This window comes from Ammospiza caudacuta, chromosome 4 (assembly GCF_027887145.1).
Source record: "Ammospiza caudacuta isolate bAmmCau1 chromosome 4, bAmmCau1.pri, whole genome shotgun sequence".
Lineage (NCBI taxonomy): Eukaryota > Metazoa > Chordata > Aves > Passeriformes > Passerellidae > Ammospiza > Ammospiza caudacuta.
This window is the reverse complement of record NC_080596.1, coordinates 25,721,071-25,744,883: the sequence shown is the minus strand read 5'-3', so window position 1 is coordinate 25,744,883 and position 23,813 is coordinate 25,721,071. Positions and strand designations below refer to the sequence as shown.

General features: G+C 40.7%; 1 protein-coding gene across 3 annotated transcripts; it reads left to right on the top strand.

Moving 5' to 3' along the window:
* Nucleotides 1-130: 130 nt before the first annotated feature.
* LARP7 (La ribonucleoprotein 7, transcriptional regulator) lies at nt 131-22,433 on the top strand. Of its 3 annotated transcripts, none has more exons than XM_058803769.1 (13): nt 131-237; nt 3,628-3,836; nt 4,787-4,887; nt 4,995-5,078; nt 7,704-7,868; nt 8,353-8,461; nt 8,942-9,316; nt 9,862-9,991; nt 12,429-12,577; nt 13,437-13,555; nt 15,967-16,126; nt 18,083-18,174; nt 22,104-22,433. In XM_058803769.1, the coding sequence occupies exons 2-13, from the start codon at nt 3,629-3,631 to the stop codon at nt 22,182-22,184; spliced, it is 1,773 nt and encodes a 590-aa protein (XP_058659752.1). In that variant the 5' UTR covers nt 131-237; nt 3,628; the 3' UTR covers nt 22,185-22,433. The 3 variants fall into 3 exon arrangements, with proteins under 3 accessions (XP_058659752.1, XP_058659751.1, XP_058659750.1); XM_058803768.1 differs by lacking the exon at nt 131-237 and adding an exon at nt 495-579 and having other exon boundaries at nt 9,865-9,991; XM_058803767.1 differs by lacking the exon at nt 131-237 and adding an exon at nt 495-579.
* The last annotated feature ends 1,380 nt before the right edge of the window (nt 22,434-23,813 follow it).

The window sequence follows — 23,813 nt, the reverse complement described above, 5'->3', positions numbered from 1 at the left end:
GCCCCGCCGGGAGGAAGTCACGTGCGCCCAGAGCCTTGCGCGCCCCCGACGCCGCTGCGCACGCGCGGGCGCCGCCGCGGGGCTTTTTTTTTTATTTTTTTTTTTTTTTTTCCCTTGGAAAGCCGGGGAGCGCGCAGCGCGTCTCGCGACGGGAGCGGCGGGGACGGAGGCAGAGCCGGAGCCGCGGACGGGCCGGGCGGAGCCGAGCCGGTGTGGCGGCAGCAGCAGCAGCAGCAGGTCAGCGGCCGGGGAGGGGCTGTGGTTGGCCGGGTGCAGCGGTGGCGGCGCAGGCAGGGGGCGCTGTGGGCCCCCCAGCGCCGTTCCCGCCGCCCGCCCGCCCGCGCGCGGAGCTCCCCCCCACTCCCTGACGCCCCCGCGCGCTCCCCTCAGGGCCGGGGCGGGGCGGGGCGGGCCCGTGGGACCCCTCAGGTCACCGCAATGGAGCCCTGAGCCGCGCTGTGCCCGCCCCCCGCATCCTCCTCTCCCGGTGCCCGCCGATCCCGACCTGTGAGGCGCCTTCCTGAGGGCTGGCCACTGCCCCCGGGCGCTGAGGTGGTTCTGCCCGCAAGTGATGCGCAGGTGACTCTTGTGCGTGGTGTCGTGTCTTGGCGCCTGGTGAAATGAAGAACTCGTGCTGAGGGGGCTTTGGGCCCCTCAGAGTTAGTCTGTGCTTGTTTTTTTAAGTGTTGTGTCGGTATAATCTGTAACTCCCTTCAGCAGTTACACCTGCAGTGGTCAGTACCTGGTCGTTGGTAAGTGTGTGGTGCTCAGGCTTCTCAGCATAAGTCAGAGCTAGAAAAATCTATTTCACATTGTGGTCTGCCCCTTACTTGAGGAGTAAATAAGGTGAAGTTTTCCCATAGATTTTCAGTGGTTTTGGTCTAATGCAGCAGCTACCTGGGCCGCAGAACGCTTGGTTTTTGTAACCACCTCCACTCTGCTTCCATGTACTTATTCCTTCTGTTTACCTCCAGCAGCTCTGCTGCCTGTTCAGTTCCCTAATCACCTGGTTGTCACCACAGGGAAGAACCAGAAATAAGTTCTTAAAATTCACTTGTGTTTCTTGAGGGTGAGATATTGTGAAGAAATTGGGCTGTCCTTTTGGTGTCGTACAGGTGAATCCACCCAATCAGAGTCTGGTGCTGGGCAAATATTTTAATTATAACTACAGAAACGACCTCTGAGATTAAGTGCAACCTTTGGCCGATCCCCACCTTGTCACCCAGACCACGGCACTAAGTCCCACGTCCAGTCTTGAACAGGAATAAATCCTCTTTGCCCCTCCTGAGGTGCCAGAGGGAAGGGCACAACCAGCACCCAGGGATCTCTCTAGGTGTGGGAACAGCTTTAACACTCATCACTGTCAAGTGGAAGCTAAGCCTTTTCTGCCTGTGGGCACACCAGTTTCATGAAATCCATGGAATGCCTTAAAACTGCAGATTAAAATAATGCATTGGTTTCATTCTGTAAAATGGGAGGGGAAAAGTAGAAGTTTTTCTGGTTTTAGGTTAAGAAATTTTTGCTGGCCCCCATGTATTAACTCCTGTCCTTTGTAACCTTACTTTGCATAGAGAGACGTTTCAGGGCAGGGCAGGAACTTCAGCCTGCAGCTCTGCCTGTGTCTGTATTGGTGTCAAATGTTTCAGGATGTGTCTTTCTAAGTAGATTCAGGTTTGCTGAATACTTGCATTTATTCTGCAGTACATCCCTAGGGTTGCCCGTGATTCCACAAAAACATTTTCATAGTACACAAAGTATTTTGAATTCCTCTTTTTTTTCCCTCATCCCCTTTTACCCCATTTTAATTTTTAAAATACCTGAGGCAAAGAAACATTTGCATCCGTGCTTAAAAGAATAAATTATATTTTATATCTGCACCGTGTTTCCTCCAGGCCTTGTATTACAGTTGAATTTTATTCTGTTTTCCAGATGTTGATAATAATAGAAACTGGGGTGGTGTGTAGGTTAGCACTGAAATCTTTGGTTTTTATCGAGTCTGTAGATGAGTGTGCAGCTGTGTTGTTTATTTGTTTATTTATTACGTCCTGTCTTCGCTTTCCTGAAGTTCCTTCCTCCTGTTTAATTGTCCCCTCTTTTCTGGTTTCACTCTGGCACACACAGGCACTGCGATTTTATTTCTTTTGGGGAGAATGTTCTTTGCTTTATCAGTGTGAGGTTTTGCCCCTGCTTTTGCTTTGCTCTGATTTTAATTTGTTTATCACAGTAGTGCTGGTAGTGTGAGAGTTGGCATGTGAGGAACACGGGCTGCCTTACACCCGGGCACGTGGGCATTGCTGGATTAATTACTGGGGTTTTATGTACCTATTAATCATTGATATTTGCTCTGACTCGGGAGCAGCTTGAAGTGCTTTCCTCAAAGCTTCGTTTGGAAAGCACAAAGTGAGAGGAAAGCATGGAGTGCAGCTTGCAACTGCTTTTCCCTGTTCTGGGAAGGAAGTCCCCGAGCTGAGTGACTCAGAATGCTTTTTAAAACAAAGCTGTGCTGTCCTGGGTCGCACTGAGGTGTTGCTGTGGTCCCTGCACGCTATTCAGCCAGGACAGACAGCCCGTAGTGACATTTTACACTTGTGAGGCGCCTCAGTGCAGCCCTCAGCCGGTTACTAAAGGTGTTGCCTGCTGGTTATTAATCTGAAAACGCTGCTGTAGGCTGGAGTGGAGCTTGAACTTGCTGAGCGTTTTACCTGGCTTATCTTTCCAAGGGGACTGCTGACCTTTCGCTATCTGGAGTCGGCAACTCCCAGAGGGGGAGAAGCTGATCTCCGGCCGAGGAAGCCTCATTTGCACAAGAATTTGGGGGCCATTTCCATTTTGCCATCCTGCTGTCGAGGTGGGCTTCCTCTCTGATGGCTGTGCTCTGTTTCCCTCTCTGCTGCTGAAGTCTTTCATATGGTGATTGCGACATTAATGGCTTTAATTTTTGTGGTCATTTAATTTTCCAAAAGCTGTCTGCTTCTGGCAGCGCTGCATTGTTTTGCCGGTGTGAAATGAGGTACTGAAGTGGTGACTGGCAGGTCTCAGCTACAGCGAATTGAAACACGAACAAAGGGATGAATCGGTGCAATAAAACGGTTTTATGTTTTTCAAGATGGATCTGTATAGCAAGTCACTTGGTTCTAGGTAGGGTTTATTCTCCAGGGGCCTGTTCTGGAGTTGTGACAGACCCGAGGTTGCCATTGGGGACACTTCATTGACCTACTGCTCTGGGGCAGGGCTTTGGTAGCTGCTGGAGTGAGTGGTTTGCATTTTGACATAATAAAGACAGTTTTGTAAAACCAGCCTTACTGTTAGCAGATCTGCCACGATCCAGGCTAATACAAGGTTAGCTCTGAAGTGTGAAGTGCTCCTGGGTTTTGTGTGTGATCTTTCTAGTGGTTTGTAGTGTGAGTTAAGGGGAGTGGAGAAAGAATTGTGTATCTTTTTTCAATTCTTAGAAAAGCAAGTTTATGAGGAGGGAAATTAGCTGCTTTTCAGCTTCTGTTATTGTAGACTCTTTTTGGCAAGTAACTTGCTTTTCTGATGACAGGGCAGAAGATTAAACCAGAACATTTACTCCTTGAAAAAAACCCTTTTGTGTTTTTAAAATTATATTGATGTCTCATTTGGCAGAATGACAGGAATGGAGACTGAAACAGAGAGAGACAAAGCCATGGAAGAAGAAAGCACCGAGCAGAAGAAGGAAAGAGAGAAGAAGAAGAGGTCAAGAGTTAAGCAGGTGCTGGCAGATATAGCCAAGCAAGTGGATTTCTGGTTTGGTGATGTCAATCTCCACAAAGACAGATTTCTTCGAGAACAAATAGAGAAGTCCAGAGATGGGTGTAAGTTTATTTTCAGTATATTTCAGTAAACACTTGAGTTTCACTTTGTCCTTCCCTGTATTGCTGGCACCAGTGACAGGTTATTTTGAGGTGTGTGAATTCTCCTGGGAAAGGCAGGAGTTCCATGCTGGGAATCAGCATCAGCAGCCCAGGAGGTAGAACCTGTACTAGATTTAAAAAAATTCATTTGTTTTTGCTCTCCTCCTGTCCTGTCAACCCTAAGTCAAAGACATCTGCCAGGGCAGAAATGACTGTTTGGGAGACCTGATTTTCAGTGTCTATTCTTACATAATTTTAAGAACAAGGCATGAAACAAGAGTAATTTTGCCCTCAGAGGTACTGAACTTGTCTTGCAGGGTAGATAGATGCAGAAATTAAAATGTCACTCGAATATGTTGTTAAGCATAGGAATTTTGTTAATTTTCTCTCTACGGGTTTGGTGAGAACTTGTGTATTTGTTTCTAGGGTTACTGTGAGTCTCTTCAGACAATTTTTTGTGGTTGGTTGAGCTCTTCTAAGGGCCCCCTTAAATAATTACTGAAGTAATAAAGAGATAAAAATCACTCTGCATTTTCTAGAGATACTAGGCATGTGTAAATTTTTATTAAGACTAGTGCTACATTATTTTCTGTCCAGGTTTTAGCATCACGACTGGTTAAAACTGAGGTGCAAGCAGGGGCTCTGTGTTGGCAGCACCAGGTTAAATACTCGATGAGTACTCGAAGGACAGGCATATTTTCAATGCAAATTGGTTTTTGTGCTGTAAAACTACGTCAGAAAAGGACATTTTCTTCCTTTCTTTTCAAAACCAGCAGTTATCAGTGGGGAGGTAAAAGAAAAAAATTCCTTTGATAGTGAGTGGTTAGCACAGAAGAAAACTAAATTTCACATGAAAACAAGTGCAGGAGAGCACGTCACCTGATTTCATAATTACACTTTTTTTTCCCTAGATGTTGACATATCACTTCTTGTTTCTTTCAACAAGATGAAAAAGTTGACTACTGACGGCAAGCTGATCGCTCGGGCAGTTAAAAGTTCATCTGTTGTAGAGGTATTGAACATCTCACCCTTTAGATTTGCTGGTGCTGGAAGAGTTCTGCTGGGGTGCTGAAGTCAGCAATAATCTCATGGAAAATCCTTCTTTCTCTCTGCTTTCAGTTGGATTTGGAAGGAACCAGGATCAGGAGACGGCAGCCCCTGGGCGAGTGCCCCACGGACGTGGACAGTCGGACAGTCTATGTGGTGAGGCTGGCCTTGGGTGTGTCCCTGTCCCTTTGTTCCTAACTATGGAAACTGTGCATCAGGATTTTCCTTGGCTGCTGCTCATTGTGCATGTGAAAAACGCCAATCACTTGTTTGTCAAATTTTAAAAGTTTAATAATAATAAAATGGTTATAAAAATAGTAGTGCAAATAGAGTAATAATAATTTGGACAATTTGAATTAGGACAATATGAGACAATAGAGACAAAGAGTTACTGACCTCCGGGTGCCTTTTTCTGGGCATCACGAGCCCTTAAAAGCAACAGCCCGTTGCATATTCGTACACTTCATACATGATGCATAAATTCCATTCAAACACAGGATTCTGTCTGATCATTGTCAGCTTCTTCCTTCTAATCCTTACAGCGCCTCCAAGGCGGGAAGAAGTTCGTTTCTGCTGATAAGAGGGCAATCAATGAAAGATTTAGGTGTGCTGTGGGTGCTATCTCGCTGCAAGTCCTTTCTTTAAAAAGTGTCCTGCATAGCATCGTTTCTATTTTAACATTTTTTTATAACCTAAAACTATATTTAACACACTACTTAAGAGAATGAATACAGCATTGCTTTCTAACACAACACATATAATATTCATTTTAATATTTGCAAAAAGCCAATCATAAAATATGCATTTTTCACAGTGCAGCACAGGTAAAACAAATTAATTCAGCATAGGCAGGTGAGCAAGAGTGAGAGTGGCAGTGGCAAAAAAGGGCTTTGTTTGGTGCAGGGATTTCTCGTGCCAACTTAAATGGTTTTGAATGCCAAGCTAGGTGCTGCTTCCCAGGCTGGAAAGGTGCAGTTTCCTTGCACTGAGCTATTGCTCTGTTCACTGGGCTTTTAAAATGCAGTTAGAGGTGCACCGGTGGTATTAAGAAATACTTGCTAATTGCATTAATGTAGTTGAAGCTTTCTAATAACAACTAAATTAGCTTCGTCAAACAGGATCTAGCTGCATTCCCAAGTTTATCAGGGTACTTTAAACAGCATTATCTCTTTATAAGGTCTGATACTGTAAGTGCCTGTGCTTTTATACACACACAAACACCATTCTTTTCAAGGCAGACTATACCTGAAAATTTTTAACTATCCTCCTAATAGCGCAGCTTGATACTGGTAGGACTGCCTAATTTAAATGAAAATGGCTTGTGCTGATGGGATAAGTCTGCATCTCACCTTGGTATTTCAGCCCAGTCTGAGTGAAATGCTCTTACATTGTGGAGCCAACTGAGTGGTGGATTGGAAAGAAGTCTGGTGGTTGAGCTTTTGCTTATTTAAACCCTGGGCAATTTTATTTACCAGATTTGAGTTCACTGTGGGATTTGATTTGTCTCTATTTGCTTTGTCTCTATTTGCTTTTTATGACAGGTACAATTTTTGCTGTGTACCTGTAGCTGTTAGCAGCTGAGTTAGTATTTTCCAGACAGCGCTGAGTTTTCTCTGATAAACATACACAATAATCATGGCCAGAATGCCAGCCCATCCAGATAAGGAGGAGCTGATCTGCTCCGATGATTCCTTCCTTAACAAAAGCCCGGGAAAGGTGGTTGGCTTTTGTTTTTTTTAAATACAATGTGCCAGACATAATATTTTCCTGGCATGATTACAGGGACTGCTTAGAACTCTGAAATACATTGTCTATATCATTTTTAGATAAGATATTTGAAGTTTTGAGTGACATTGTCCATAAAAAGCTTAAGAGTGTGACCAAATGTTTTGTAAATAACTGGTATGTGGAAATGGGGAGAGTAGAAGTAGCTCAGGTACTGCATTTTATATGCTTTACCGCAGACTATTATACTATTAAAACTTGAAAAAAACTTGAAGTAACTGGCTTTTCAATTTAAAGCCAAACTGTAATAAAATGTTTTTCTGAGGATGGCAAAGTTTATGAAAAAAGAAAATCTGAATGTGATAAGTGTTTCCCTACAAGGAGAACCTTTTAGTGCAGTAACTTGTGAAAAAGAAGTGAAATAGTGCCAACTCTGTTGTAGTTTAGGAATGAATTTGAGAGTGGGAATTTAAAGAGTTCTGTTGGGTCTAGTGAGATGTTGGTGTGACACGATTTCTGTGTGGCTGGGGAGGGGAAATGCTGGACTCAGACACCGTGTCTGCAAGCTGCTAAAACGTGTTGCTATATTAAGGACTTTATAGAAGTAAAAATCAGACAATTTTGTCATCCAAGAAGCTGCTGAAAAAGGTTCTGCTCATCTGACGGATTAAACTTGAAAATATTGGCTCCTGGTAAAAATTTTATCAGTAGTGATTTTTTACTGGCCTGCAGGAATTCTTTCTGTGATACCTTCCTGCTTTACCACCAATTAAAAAAATTAACTTGTGCTTTGCAGAGGGTAGTTCGAGACAAGCCAGTCTGGTATTTCCTCCAAGGTTTGAAATTTACCAAGAGATTTTGTGGTGCAAAGTCCAGCTGCGGGTGAGCTCTTGCTATCTGTCATGTGAAGAGGAGAAACATGTAAATGAAATATATAATGTATTTGTTATAGAATATGAATGCTCAGAAATCTGTTCTCAGGTCACTTTTTGCTGCCTGGACACTTTGCCTCTCAACGTTTTGATATCAAACTTCAATATTTTTTTTCTCCTTTAGGAGCTGCTTCCCAAGAACGTCAATCACAGCTGGATTGAGCGGGTGTTTGGGAAGTGTGGCAATGTCGTTTACGTCAGTATCCCCCGGTACAGGAGCACTGGGGATCCAAAGGGCTTTGCTTTTGTCGAATTTGAAACTAAAGAACAAGCAGAGAAAGCCATTGAGGTGAGTGCTGCTGCCTCTGCTGCTGCCATTGTTCCTGGAGACACACTGAGATATGAACGCTGTGCTCTTTACTAGGTCACCCACTGAATCTTAGAGAAATTCCCAAAATATCACCTTTTAAAAGCTTCACTTAACAGGAGTTAGCTCTTCTTTCATGCTCCCAGACCTACAAGTCTTTAAAGATTTAATTATATTAATAACCTGACAACTTTCAAATATGGTGGTTTTTTTTGGTAAGTAATTTGGTTGGCTGCTCTTGGCATCTTTTACAGAAAGAGATCTCTGTGAACAAAAAAAAAAAAAAAAAGAAAGATGTTTAAATTTCATCAAGCAAGCACAATCATACCAAATTTTCTGTATTGAAATGTGATTTGAAAGTATTTATATATTGAAGTGTGATAAAGATTGTTGGTCTTAACTTTAACTTCCATGCAGACTTTTCAAAGAAAGTATGATTTTGTGGTTCTCAATTTCCTTGTGTTAGTTTTTGAATAATCCACCAGAAGAAGCACCACGGAAACCTGGGATTTTCCCCAAAACAGTAAAGAATAAACCAGTTCCTACACTGAATTCAAGTGACACCACTGTAGTAGGTAAGTGGTGCTAAGTTATTGGTATCAGGGAAGTGTTATTCAGTTTCTTGGGTCAGTTTTGTGCCTCAGCTTCTGAAGAGAAAATTCTCACCTGCTCTGTTACTGCAGTTCAATTTCACGTGTTTTAAAAGCTTTTCATAAAAACAATTCATCTTGCTATGTTTGGCCAGCATGGGCTGAAGTATGAAAAATCTGTTGTCATTTACAAACCAGTATCCCAGATTTATGTTGCAACTTCATCACTAAAACCTCATTTTCCCTCATTTCTGGTGTTGTAATGCAATTTCCCATCCCTCAGACACCCTCCTTCTTTTTTCTAAGACTGATGATAAATCACATTAATATTCCTCACGATTATCACCAAATCTTTATTATACCAGCAACTGTTAGGTGAAAACCAAAAAAAAAATAAATCAAACTAATCTAATCTAATCTAGTGTTGTATCATGGGCAGTTTTAAACGTTTTGTTTTTATTCCAGAAGAGAAGAAAAAGAAGAAAAAGAAGAAATCTAAAATCAAGAAAGAGAGTAATGCACAGGCAGCTGCAGAGCCAAAGGAATCCAACACTAACAACACAACAGAGGCAGCACCCAAGTCTAAAAGGCACAGAACCCCCTCAGAGTGTTCTGAGATGGAGGGAACTGAGCCCCCCAAGCAGCCCTCCAAAAAGGAAAAGAGGAAATGGGACAGAACAGAGAGCTCCGAGGTAACCTGGGAAAGCAGGCCAGGAAAGAGAAAAAGAACTACCTCAGGAGATGGTGAGACATCAGCTCCAAAAGTCAAGAAAACTGCTGAAAAAGATGAAGTTGAAACAATAAAAGAAGAAACAACAGAAGTTCCAAAAGATTCCAATGGTAAAAATTCTTGCTGCTTTTAATTATCATAATTTCTATGCAAGAATGAAATTAAATTGTAGAAATCCCTTATGAATGATAGAGTGGAAGCATTAGATCAGCTTGGGCATATCAGTGTTCCCTGCAGTTCAAATTAAACCTTGTTAGGAGCCACTCCAAGGAGAGGAGCTACACACGGAATGAGGAAGAACTGGGAACACTAAAGTAGGGAAATCTAATCAGAAATCAAAATACTTCAAAGAAGTTCATATCAATAGAACTGTAAAGTATTGGTTAAACAGACAGCCTGGGCAAATGACACAGCCCGGGAATCTAGATAAATAAATTAGAATACAAAAGGGAAAGCATTTGTTGCATGAGATAAGAAAAGCTGCAGTGAAATGAGATTTGGTGTGAGGAAGTAAAGTAAACTTGGGTATTCAATTAAATGGACCAGAAGCAGTTAATACAAAGAAGCAGTAGATATTGAATGTGATGTTATTGTAATACAATGTTTAACTATCCGTGTTAACATATTTTTTTTCATTTGACCTTTTTTGATATAGAAGTTTCTACAGAAGAAGACAAAGACAAAAAAGACACATCCCTTTCCAAATCTAAAAGGAAACACAAGAAAAAACACAAAGAGAGACACAAAATGGAGGAAGAAGTAATTCCCCTCCGGGTACTCTCCAAGTAGGTGAAATAAATAACCCCTTTTCTGTGTTACCACTGATTAATTTTTCCCTAATGGTGGTACCAGGGAAATGCGTGGCTGGCTTGATTAAGAAACCTCCTAAATGAGAACAAAATCCCCCAATTTTTGATTCTTGTCACACCTACTGTAACTATGAGATAAACCCACAGGTTTTGAATCTCGTTTTATGTTTGGCCTCTTCAGTGTTTAAACAGTTAATGCTGTTTATATATATACCTCGGGGATGTTGTTAATATTGACTTGTGGTACCACATTTTTAATGTTTCTGAAATGTTTGAATGGATATGTTTTTCTGTAGTATGCACTGTTTAGTCTCTTGTAGGAAATTTAAACCACGTTTTGTAAAATTTATTAAGTTTTTATTGCTTAAAAATTTAATTCACCATATTTCAAACATTTAATGTTATTTTTTCCTGAAGTCTTGGTATGTCTGACAGTCCATCACCATTGCTAAAGTGCAATTCCAATTTTTATACAACAGAGTTGCATATTAGCAACAGTATTAGCCTGTAGTAAGAAGAGTAAAACACCAGGTTGAATTTTCATAGATTGACGTGTAGAATTCTGCCAACCTTATAATCTAAAAGTGTTGGGCTTTTAGGAGTCACCACAACTAAAACATGGAAGCACTTACTTTTTAGGCATCCAGCAAGTACCTCCATGTTAAAGTAGAGGGGGTCCTCGGCGCCTCCTGCTGCAATATCTTGATTTATTTAGAAACACTTTTATTATTTGATACATTTTCAGAGAGTGTGGAGATTAAAAGGATTCACCACCACTAAAACATGGAAGCACTTACTGTTGAGAACCAAAGCAAGCACATCCACATTTAAGTTGTGGGGGTCCTTCAAGGGAAAAACTCCAAAAAATTAAAGCTAAACTGCAGTAACAAAAAACACTTATGCACATTTCCTGTAAACGCCTTTGAGCATTAGGATCCACCGCCACTGAAACATGGAAGCACTTACTTTTTTAGGCAGCAGGTACCTCCATGTTAAAGCAAAGGGAGACCTTCAAAATTAAAAAATCGCTTCAAATGAACTTTAGGCACTTAGAAAAAGATCTGCTCACAGCTTTATTTTTTCCCAGATCTAAAAATCTTTAGGATCTAATAATCTTCAACCGAAGTGCAAGTCAAAAAAAAAAAAAAAACCAAAAAATCCCATGTAATCCAGGATGAAGTTTCAGGATTGCGATCAGGATTCACCTCTACTAAAACATGGAAGCACTTACTTTTTCTATATCACAGAAAGCACCTCCATGTTAAAGTAAAAGGGGTCCACAAAAAAAAAAAAAAAAAAAAAAAAAAAAAAAAAAAAAAAAAAAAGGTTGTCCTCTGCCGTCGGCATTCTGAGCAAACTGCAACAAACACAAAGAGTTTTGGTTAAAGGTTATTCAATTGTAGCAAAAGGGTAAAATGTAAAATGTTTAAAGAGTATAAGCATTGCAAATACTTGCCTGGCTCAGGCTCCATCATCTCCTCTGCTTTGGCTGGGCGACTCACGAAGTTCCTCCTTGAGCTCGTATTTATACCAAACCTTGCTATGAGATGGTGTTGCCTTTTTATCTCCAAGAATCATTACGTGGCTCTTTTGTTATTTTAATGCCTTTGCTCCGTTGAGAATGTATGATCCTGGGCGAGTCTGGATGCTTTTTTGAAGTATACAGTTGTCAGTGTTAACAGCTAAAACCATTACCAGAAGATATCCTCCTCTTTAAAAATCCTCTATCAGCTTGTTTGATAGCACAGATTAGGGTAACAATGAGTCGTTCTCACAGTGCCACTGCGGGCATTGTGTTGCTGTGGAGCAAAGCTCTGGCTGTTTGCAGGAACATCTCCATGTTAAATGTATGTAAATATAGAAATTGCTTCCATGGGGAGGATTTTTGAACCAAAATGCATTTGAATAAGGAGGAATGTCCTTATCTCGGTAGGTTTTTGGTGAGTTTAACCAGTTGTTGATTTTCCAGCAATGATTTTTTTCTCGAAAATGAATGACTGATTCTTAATGTAGTGACACAGGAGTGGGTTCACTGAACTAATTCACTGAATTGAGAGTTCACTGTCTCTGAATTAACTCTGAATTTGGTGCCTGTGCTCTGTGTAGGTCCAGTGGAAACCACAGTTCACCAAACTCTTCTCAATGCTGTCTGAATTTAAAGCAAATTTGAAAGCCACTCTGTTGAAATGATAGGTTGATGTTGCTGGAACTCTCTAAAGCAAAGCCATGGGAGATTGAGTTAGGGAAAAAATTGAATTTGACCAAAGTGCAGGGACATCTCTGGTGGCAGAATGGTCTGCACTGTTCAGCAAGTCCACCTGAAGCTGTTTGTAACCTATTCAATTACCTGTAAGTTTCTAAACATCAGTTTTTGTTTGCAACTCACATCCTGTGCCTGTGTTGCTGCTTTTAGGACCGAATGGATGGATTTGAAGCAGGAATATTTGGCTCTGCAGAAAGCCAGTATGGCCTCCTTAAAGAAAACCATGTCTCAAATCAAACCTGAGCCCGTGGGAGAAATGGAGACGGAGTCTGGTGTGCAGAAATCTGAAAATGACAAAAGTAATCCTGGGTTTTGTCTTTTTTCCTTAGTGTTTCCTGTATGCAAACAGAAGTGGTGCAAGACCCTGGTCTTGCAGAAACACTTGCAGAAGGTTTTGTTTTGTAAAATGCTGCTGTTTTCTCAAAATGTCACATAGTAAAAGTTACCCCCTGACTATATTTTGGTGGATTTGGTACTAAGGAGTTATGTAAGAAAATACTGAAGTGATTTCAGCATATTGCAGCATATAGCACTTCCCAGGCTTATAGATATATTTAGGGAGTTGTCGTCATTAGGCCTCAGAGTGAATGCATAATCAGCTGTCTTGGTGCAGCATCTTGGGCCAGACCAGCTTGGGTTTAACTGTCCCAGAGGTATTAAAAGACCAGCTTGGAAGTGGACTTTATTAGCTCTAGGGGTAAGAGCTCCGAAATTATATCTTTGTAGATAAATTTCTACTTTTTTTTTCTGGTTTAGAATTCTTCTTTATTTTATTTCCTCTGAATACTCTTTGTGTCTCTTCACTAACGTCCACACTGATGTTCCAATGGCCCTCTGCATGTTTTTAATCATCACTCTATAACTGCGGGGTTACTATTGGTACAATATAAAATGTCTTTGTAGGAAGAACCCTATGGACTTTAAAAATGTCTCAAAGACTTTTTCTTGAAGCTGATTTTTTTACTAAAATTGGCTTGAACCTTTGGACAATCTTGACCTTCTTTAAATAAACCTCAAACTGCAGTAACAATATTTGATGCTTATTTACTCTGTTACTTCTGTGCTTTCATAATGTTAAATTTTTTCAACCTAATAAATATAAAAACTTTTTTCTATTTCCCCCCACCCTGTTTTTAACTTTTTCTGGTTTTTCTCCAGCCACCAGTGAAGATTGTGCCCCTCCCGCCAAGGCCAACACAATGGGGCCTCAGTTTGTCAGCGGAGTAATTGTGAAGATCATTAGCAGCGAGCCCCTGCCGGGCAGGAAGCAGATCAAGGTAATGCCTTTGTAACCTCAGGGTAGCTGTTAGCCTTTCCTCCTACCCTGCCCCCCAAATCTTTGAATATGGAATACCATTTCAGCCAGACTCACTGATTTTTTTTTTTTTTTTGTCTTTTTTTTTTGCCTATTTGGCCGGTAGCTGAGTAAAAATTTCTTGGTGTCTGTAAATGGTGGATTTTTCAGTGGCAAAATAGGTTAAAGAAGGATGTCTCACAGTAAAACCAAGCCTGTAGTGTGCTTGGAGCAATGTCAAGTTTATCATGAAAATATTGAGGAGACTAAGCAATGCTCTGGTGCTTTCCAGTTAAAAAAAGGAGCCGGGGACTTCTTCAGTGTTCTGCGTTTGTCACTGTGCCAGTCACCCTGACAGGAGGCTTTGAAAAGTTTATGGTGTTTTTATCATTAGCAGGAATTTGGGGGCAGGAAAATGCTCTCTGCATGAGACACCAGTTTTCTTGATTTCAGAAAGAATTTTTCAATGACAAAAACTCCATTTCAGGGAGAATGACAGGAGTGGAACTTGTTGATCCAGTCACTTTTCCTAATGCAAGTTTTGTGCGATGACACAAACCAAAAGTTACACATCATTTCTTTTTAAGGAAAATACCAGTTTTTAAGCTTCATCCTTTTGAAATGGAAATATTAAGAGTTTTCCAAAGGAAATAACAGGTTTTTTCCAGATCCTGAATTTTCCATTAATGTTACCCAGGGCATTTTCTTTCCCAAATTGCACTTTAGGATGAGTAACAACTGCAAAGACTTTGAACAACTTGAACTCAGGTTGGTGCACACACATACCCAGCCCACTCAGAACAGTGAGGGAATGGTTTACAATTCCATCTCTGATACTGTTTATCAAACATTTGTAACTAGGGAAGCCATTTTGAGTCAGCAGCTGCTTGCAAGTGTGTGAGGCTTGGTGTGTGCATGAACCTAAGCAACATGGGAGACTCTCTCACTGAAACCCTCATCACTGGTGCTGGGGTTTCATTTTTCTCTGTGTGTTTGAAGGCAGCTGAGTGCTGGAGACACAGAGAGAATGGCACAAGTTGTTCCTGTAACCTCTGAGGGCCTCTTGGACTGCAGGATATTCCTCACTGGGTTTTAAGTTTGTGTCACATCCTGATAGGCTGTGGGCAGTGGGAAAGCTTAGTATTCAAAAAGCAGAAAACTTAAATTCTTGTGATATTTCTTTCCTTTTTTTTTTTTTTTTTTTTGCTTTTGTTTTTGTTTTGTTTTGTTTTGTTTTTTGGCCAAACTTTGTGGAAGGCAGAAGTGCAATCAGATGTGACTTTGCTGTGTTTCTGGGCTGTCAGCTGCAGCAAACTGCCACCAAGCCCTGCTTCAGGCCCTTTCCCCCCTCAGACTTCCAGAACCGAGCTGCATTTCTCTATGCATGGAAGCAGTGATGCATGTCACACTACTTGGGAAAGTCTTTGCAGTGTAGTTAAAATATTATTTTGATGTTCTTATTTTACACTTCTCTGCTTCCCTGTTTTGCCCTCAAGGTGCTCCTCAGAGCTACTCACTTTTGCCAGCTCCAAGGAACTCTTTGGTTTGTTTTAGTTTTCCATGAAAGGATGACTTTGGGATAACAGAATAAAGCTGAAAATAGCTTTTGTTGGCTCTCAAATGATCTTAACAGCTTTGTCACTTAATTTTTGTTGTGTTTTAAGGCTGCCCTTGGTAGTGGAGGGTTAAAAGCAGTGTGTGATTCCTGAATAGAAGCATCTTACTTGAGCTGCCTGCTGTGAACAAAATTGACTAGGAATGTGTGGTCCTACCTAATTTCCCTAACAGCAGGAATTACAAGTGAAGTGCTTCATCTGCAAAAGCATTTGTGACTCTTTTCCCTTCTGCTGTCACTGAAAATTTTCAGGCAGAGGTCACTTCATAAAGATAGAGTTGTTTTACTACTGCTCCTTTCTCAAATCCTCTGCCATGCATGAGCTTGCTTTTGTGCATTTAATGTGTAGAATCAAGTCTGATATTTTTCTGGTAGACTGAGATCAATCGATGTTCTAGTGCACAGTTTTTACTTTTGAAAAAAATCCAATACAGCGTTGGAATAAATGGGTGATGCTCCATTAGTAAAATGATACCATAAGGTTTCCAGGAATTACTGCTTTAAATTGGTAATGGGAGGGCAGGATGAGAGATAGATGGGAAGATGTTGCAGGCTCATAAATCAGAATTCAGTTATAACCTTCTTAGGAAAAAATGTTAATTCAAAACTCTTTTGACAAGGGATTGATCGATTAAATGACAAAGTTCAGTTACTGCCTCCTACTTCATGACCTTCTTGAAAATGTTAACGACCTCCAAATGGAATGGTCAAAAGTCTCTCTTTTTAAGTTCTCTTTTTGAAGGCTGATTTATGGTGTGTGTTGTGTCATGCTCTGACAGGATGCTCTGGCAGTGCTGGCTGAGGTGGCTTATGTTGACATGCTGGAGGGGGACACCGAATGCCACGTCCGTTTCAAGACTCCTGAGGATGCACAGACTGTCATGAAATCACACAAAGAAATACAGATCAAAAACAACTGGAAATTCGAAGTTCTCACTGGTAAGACTTCTCTTTTTTTCATGAAAGTATGGAAGAAGCCTTAATTACTGTGAAAGGGATCATTCCTGATGAATTTATGGTTATATTTAGATGTCTCAAGAGAAAAAGATTGCATGTTTAGTAGTTTTATTTTCTGGGAGTCTTCTTGTTTTGCAATTACTCTGAAATTGATAAAACAAGAAGGGATTTTATGCCATCATTCGGAGCAAAATGATGATTTTTGCTTGCTGTTGCAGACTTAATTTTGTTCTTTTTAGATGGATTTGCTTCACTTTCAGTGGCAAAGGGCTATAGAGCCTAATTCACATTGCAGCTTTATGAATAGAACATTCTGATAATGCAAAAGAATTTTAAAGGAAGACTTGGTTGAAAATACTGAGCATATGTGTGAAATGACATGGCAAGGATCTAACAGCACAGATATGCTTAAAGTGGGTTTTAGCACTTACCCACTAATTGATCTTTATTTTTCAGGAAGTTGAATAATTTAGGCCAGAATAGGAAGGGCTCTACTTTTCAACTTCATTTTAATGTATGTTGTTTCTTTCTGAAATGACTGCTGTTCTAAATTTGTATTTTGTATTAGACTGGATTAGTTTGCCAAGTGTGGAGAACCCTCTTTGTGGGATTGAGGGATAGAAATAAAGAGGAAGCCTGTCAAACTTGCTGTATTCATTAAACTTTTGTCTTTGAAAGATGCACCAAAAACTGTAATATGGAAAAAAGAAAACCAAACAGGTTAAACAGTCAATATGAGACTGCCTCATCTGTATTTAAATATTTCACCCCACACTTGCCCAAATCATGGTTTAGAACTCAGTCTGCTGGGTGCAGGGATGTAGATGCCAGTAAAGGATTGCAGGAGGAGAAGCTTTGATGGAAGCATTAACCTTCATGATGATATCAAAGTTAATTGAAACTTGAGACTCAGTGAGTGCTGCTAATGTCATTTGGAGATAGATTTGTCTCCTGTGTGCTCTCTGTTTCAGACATCCAGAAATAACCTCAAATTTTGTGTTCTACAGCTGTGTGCTCTTTGTCTGTTTGTCTCTGGTTAAGTGTCCTTACATCAGAGTGTAGTAGGAGATTAGGAGTAAGTACTACATTGTAGGAGCATTCCATTCATGGTCTTAAGATTTTTTTTTTCTAACTGGCTTATTGAAATGAGAATGGAAAAGCTTTCCAGGAATGCACAAAGGACTCACAGTTAGGAATTTTGTTTTACTTGGTGGCAGAAGGTGAGAGATGTAAAGGAAAGAATCCTTAATGCTCTCTACAGCAGGGACTAAAGATTTCCCAGTAGTATTTTACTCTTCAGGATTTGACTTTAAGTATCTTCAGCTTGGCATCTGGCAAGGTGGCAAGCATCTGTGATCACGTTGAGATGTCAACTTCTGCTGGAATCTCTTCTGAGATCATTCTGAAACTTCCCTGTGGCTGAAGATGAACCCTGAGACCATGCAAAATGATATCACAAAATTCCCATTGTGATAATTACATCACAAACCAGAAAGAACAGTGGCAAACTGCTGCTTCCTTGCAAAGTAGCTGTTGAGAAGAGCTGCAGAATTTTTTCTTTTGTGTTGCTGTCCATGTTCAAATATTCCTGACAGCTCATGAAGTCCCCAGGCAATGGTTTTGATGAAACAAAATAGTCTCAATTGTTCTTACAGTAATTACTTTTTTTTTAGTCTCCTGTTTGGTAGCTGTTTAAAATGTGTCAGAGGTTGAGTACATCAGTAAATCAAAGGGGTCTGTGTGTGCTGTGGTGAAACTTCAGCTAAAACTGATGACAGCAATTCTATATGGCTTCTGTGGATAGGAAATTTAAGACTACTGTTGGGTTTCTGAAATACTTGTTGGGTTTCCCTAACAAATGTTTTAATGAGTGGGAGAAGTGGATGCACTTCTGGTGGCTGTGTTTATTGACATTGCTCCATGTCCATTTCCCCCAAGGTGACCACGAGCAGCGTTACTGGCAGAAGATTCTGGTGGACAGACAAGCTAAGCTGAACCAGCCTCGAGAAAAGAAGCGGGGTACAGAGAAGGTAACCTGCAAATCTCAGCTCTTCCCTCTGCAGCCAGGGCTGAAAACACGACCCTGCTTCTGCATTGCTCCACGTGGTTTGACACTCTGTGAATTTAATTCTGAGAAATCACTTCCTACTGACCTGGCAGCAGGGTTTTACAGCCACAAAATACAGAGTGTGGCTGTCCTGCTGCAGCTGACAAGTGCAAGGCTTGTCATTGCAGGGACAACTGGAGAAAGTTAATGACTAAAGGCCTGAACTTCATTTGTAAGCTGGATTTCTTTTGAAACCCTGTCTGGATGAGCTCATTAATAAGTTAAGTAGTCTTGATGTGCTCTAGTGAAATCAAGTCTAGTGCTGCACTCTTAAATCTCTACTGTGATCCAGAAAATAATTTTCTTGAGAATGAATCTCATTTCCCTCACCATTAATACAGTTTTATTTTGCTGTGGTGAATCCTGTGTGTTCCCAGAGCCCCTGCTCTGCCCCAGTCAAAGCTGGCTGCTGCTGCCAGCATCCATGGCTGTGCAGCTTCCAGTTCCAAACTGGGACACTGCAGCCTTCTCCTGGCTGTGCCTGTGGGCTGCAGGCTTGAGGGAGTGTTGCAATGAACTTGTATCCTCTGCTGCAGCCCCAGCAGCTCCTTCCAGCATGAAGGGTTCCTTGACTAAGCCAGGCAGATCCCTGACTTGACAGAGAGGAGCCAGAGAGTATGTCACAGACGTTTTATTGCCAGGTTTGCTTCACACACAATCCAGATAAGGTTTCTGAGTTGGCTTTAGCCTGAATTTTTTTTTGCTGTGGCTTGCAAAACTTCAGAATCATCTGACCTTAATTATTTGTTGTTGACTTTGGAGACTCTTTGTTTCCTGGACGTTAGGGAAAGAATCCTGTCCCACATAAAATGGAAAATAAATATTTAATTGACCTAAAGGAGCAGCAGCCATACAGGCCAAAACCTTATCTTGTACAAGGCATATTTTGCATGTCTTATCCTGTTTGTGTGAATGTTCTTTCAGAGATCCTGTGGACAAATGAGTTGAGTTTTTTTTAAACAAAGATGTGCATAAAGAATTTGCCCGAATGTCTAATTTAATTTTCATGAAAGCCTGAAAATGGCATTGATTCGAGCCATTTTTCTTTAATGTAAGCAGAAAGGGAATTTGGAATTTAAAAACCACAACTTTAGAACATTTTTCTGATTGCTGCCAGGATTTTTTTTTAATGTACTTTTACTTTTTTAAACCAAAGGTGCCAGTGAGACCTTTGACTTTAATTTTGACTGTAGAAGCCCTTGCTATCAAGTTTCTCTTCTTCATCTTTTGAAGATTGGTATTTGTTGACCAAGCTGGTGTAAATTGGGCAGTAATGTACCTCATCTAGGCTTGCAAATACAAACTGTCTCGGTTCTGCCTAACAATTGGCAGGACAAGGATGCAAAGTCCTGCTCCTTCCCCCTGCCCATCACCTTGCCACACAGGGAGGTGTGAACTTCAAAGCCAAGGAATTCTATTTAAATGCTAAAACTGTTTAGCAAAACATCAAGACAGGAATGCCTCGCTGCAGTCAGTAAGTTTTAACCCCTTCGTCTCTTTTACACAGGCTGTATTCCTGAAATACCGACTGATAATATAAATATATTTTTCTGTTCATTAATATTTTCCCATTTGAAAATTTTTCCTTAGTACTTCCAAGATGATTTCTTCTGAAGGTCTCAAAGGTAGAAAGAAGCAGTATAATAATTCATAATTTAACATACTCAATAAAATGTGCCATTAGTGTGCCTTTCTGTTCTGTTGATGACGTTTGAAATCCCTTACACCATTTTGAAGTGGAACTTTTTGCCTGTTAGCTGCATTATGATTGGAATTAAGGCATCTTATATTTTCTTTGAATCAGTGTTGAAGTGCATGGACAGTTGAGGCAGTCTGAGATTCCATTTTTTCTAAAACATCCAGGCCCATTTTGCTTTCCTCAGGATAAGGGTTGAGGATCACTGCAGCACACAGCTGGTGCAGTGCCCAAAACCAAACCAAGTGGTAGAGATTTCACTTCCTGAATCAATCAAAAATATTGGTGACAATCTGCCAGGCCTGGAGGGAAGACAGAGACACCTTTTCATTCCAAAGGATGGCCAGGCCTTTTCTGAGGGGCCTTGGGATATCCTATCTCTTTTGGACATACGGTTTATTATGGGAACTGTGCCAGTGGAAGTGAAACCTTTCCCTGGTGTCTGTGGAATAGCTGGATCCCTCTTTGCATTCTGGAGTAGCCCTGTGCTTACACGGAGGTGCTGCTACTGGATTGTTGAGCTAGAAATGGAAATCCTCTTGCAAATTTTCTGATAGAAACACTCAGCAATATGAACTGGGCAGCTCATGTCTTTGAGCTTCCCTTCCCACGTTTGGCACTCTCCATCCTGTATGCTGAAGGATTACACCACTGTACTCTGCTTACTCTTAGTGCTGAACTGTTTTAAACTGGATTTTTTTAGGCACCAGAGAATAAAAGTTAGCCATCTTGAGGTCAGTTTCATTGCTGGAAACTGCTTGGGAAAGCCTCAAATCTTGCCTGCCCCAGGGAGTGCAGCAGCACAGGGTGCCATCTCCATGCTGTGTGTGGGACTCAGCCATATGCAGAAGTAATAAATAATTTGATTTGTATGTGAACAAATCTGGCACCCTGGATTGCCTGGGCGCAAGTGACCTCATAACTCCAGCTGGTATGGTTGAGTAGTCCCCAGCAGAGAAGTTGCTCTGGGCTTTAGTTTGGTTTTGTTGTTGTTTTGATTTGGTTTGTTTTTTTTTGAGGGGATGGTGACTTTTTGTTTGTTTTTTTTTGTGGGGGTTTTAAAAAAAAAATGGTGGTATTTCGGCATTTTTGTGTGATTTCTTGTGTTGGTTTGTGGTTCCTGTGTGTGTGGTTTTGTGTATATTGTGGTGGGTTTTGTGGGTTCTGTACATGCCTCTGCCTGCTGTTTTTGTGGGATTTGGTGATTTTATATGTACTTAGAGTTCTCTTCATGTACTGGGGCTTTGGAGTTGTTTTGAGAGGTTTGGAAGAGTTTTGGTAATTTTTTGCCTTTTGGGTATCTTTTTTTGGCAGATTATATATTTTCAGGGGTTGGTTTTGGTGTTTCTTAGTGGGTTTGGGTTGTTTTCTGTTATTTTTAGGGAGCCTGGTGGGTTTTTTTTAAGGGGGGAGTTGTGTGTTCTGAATGTGCCTTTGAGTGTTCCTGTGTTGGATTCTGTGGGGGTTTTATGTGCCCTCAGATTGTGGTGTTGTGTTGGTTTGTGGTGTTTCTCCGCGAGTTTTTTTGTGTACTTTCTTGTGTTGATTTGTGGGTTTTGTGGTTTGTGTGTGTGTTTTTGTGGTGTTAGGGGAGTTTGTGGTTTCATGTTCTTGTGTGGGTTTTAGGGGTTTTGTGGTGGCTGTGCATGTTCTTATAGGAGTTTGTGGTTTCAGTGTCAATGTTTTTGCCTGGGTTTAGGATTTTTTATGACATGTGAGTTTTGTGTGTGTTTTCAATGTGTTTGTGTATTTGTTCATGTATGGGGTTTATGAGGATTTTTATTTTGTGTGTGTTTCTTGTGGTTTCTGTGCTTCAGTGGTTTTTCTTCACTGCGTTTGTGTGGAGTTTCTTTGGTGTGCTGGGGATATATGTGGGGGTTTTTCCTGTTTAAAATTCCACAATATTCATAAAGCACTCTTTTTGGCTTTTTTGTGATTTGACCTTGTTTTTTCTACATCAGTAGCCAAATGAATCTAATAAAAGGATAGAATTTTTAACTTGCTGTATGAGGCTGTATTTTAGGATTTTGGAATTGCCATTTCGATGTCTTCAACCATGCTGGGAGGAAGGAGGAATAGAATATATTATGATTATAAGGTCAAATCCTAACAGTATGGTTTTCCTCTGATCTTCCCATCATTTTTGCTGCTTGCAGTTGATTGCCAAAGCTGAAAGGATGCGGCTGGAGAAGACCCAACAGACAAGCAAACACATTCGCTTCACTGATGACAACTAACAGGGCTGATGTGGCTTGGAAGTGAACTGCAGCTGTTCCAGACAAAACATCCAGCACCAGCCCCCACAGCCACTGCTGCTTCCAGCAACCCAGCCCGGGCCCTTGGAGCCAGAGCTGTGCAGACTGCAAGTGTGATGATTGGTTCGGAACCCCATTTTTACTAGGCTGAATGTTTACTGCTTCTGAGCCCTTAGGTAAAGCTTTTTGGAACATGTGTATTATGAGATCTTCCTTTAGTTCACTTCCACTTTGTTGGGATTTTCTCTTTTTTTTTTTTTTTTTTTTTTTTTTTTTTTTTTTTTTGTTTGTTTGTTTGTTTGTTTGTTTTGGTTTTGTTTTGGTTTTTTTGTATGTTTTATACACTAGGTTATAAAATAAAATGCTTGAGAATTTCAATTGTGTATCTCTAATTCTTCCATTTGCTTTTTATGAGACTATAAATAATAAAAGTGGTAAATGCTACATAAACCTCTCTAGGCCTCCTTTTAGTCCATCTAGCTGGTTTGAAAATTGAGGAAAATAATTTTCTGTTATTTTCAAGTGGTAGGGGTGGCAGGAAATCTGCCATTGAGGAGTTTGGAAGGAAATTTACTTGTATAAATACACACTAAACTGAATTTAGACTTTTTTATTTTTTAGAGGAATCTTCAGAAGAAGAAATAAGAGTGTGTTTGGTACATCTCCATCTTGTTACTCACTTGTAGATAAGTGTTCAAGTTGTATAATTCACAAGTTAGGATGATGATTTTAATGGCTTTAAGGTATTTCATGGAGGACCAGCAATCTGAAAAAGAGGAAAATCAAACCTGAAACTGGAATTCTCCACAAGGTTTCACTTCTGCTTGGCTGAGTCTGAATGGAGAGAGAATAGCAGTGATCAGACTGAAGATAGCAAGAGGCCAGAGAAGGGATCAGCTTTGGGCCTGGAGGGGAAGAGCTTGCTGGTGGTTCTTGGAAATGGTGTGTGAGGATTCCTCCCAGAGGGCTGCAGGGGAAGAGCAGGAGCTCACCTGTATTCCAGGCACTCCTGCAGTATTCCTGTTTAGTCCAATTGCAGCATTTTGAATTTATTATTATCAGATCTTTAACTCCTCTCTTCCTGGGTAGGTGCGAAGTTGTGTAACATGGCAGAGAGGAGTTTTCATACCCAACTCTGAAAACACTTGATCAATTAATGTCTTCTAAGCATCCAGCCTGAAAGACAGGAGGGGTTTTTTTCCCTTTTTCCCTTTGTAATGCGAAGGGAAAAAATTTACCCCACAGCCTACCCTGGGTAAAATGCTTGGGATTTTGCTGCTGAAATTAATTTAAGTCAAAAATATATCTGTGTTATAAATAATTTAGGTCATAAATGATTCAGACGTTTTATGTTTGGTGGAGAGTGGAACAGAACTGCAAAAGTGTGAGTTTGGGAGTTTTGCTCATTTATTAATAATTCCTAACTTGAGCACATAAAAGTCACCCTTCTGTTTCTTTCCATATTTATGCAGGTTAATTCCTTACACTTAAACATCAATTTTCTTTTTCTCCTTTTCCAAACTAGTGCAGCAATCTGCTCCAGCAGGGAAGGCCAGTTGGTGTTTAATGCTTCTTCAAGGAGTTAATAACAGAATTTTTGCCACTTAATTC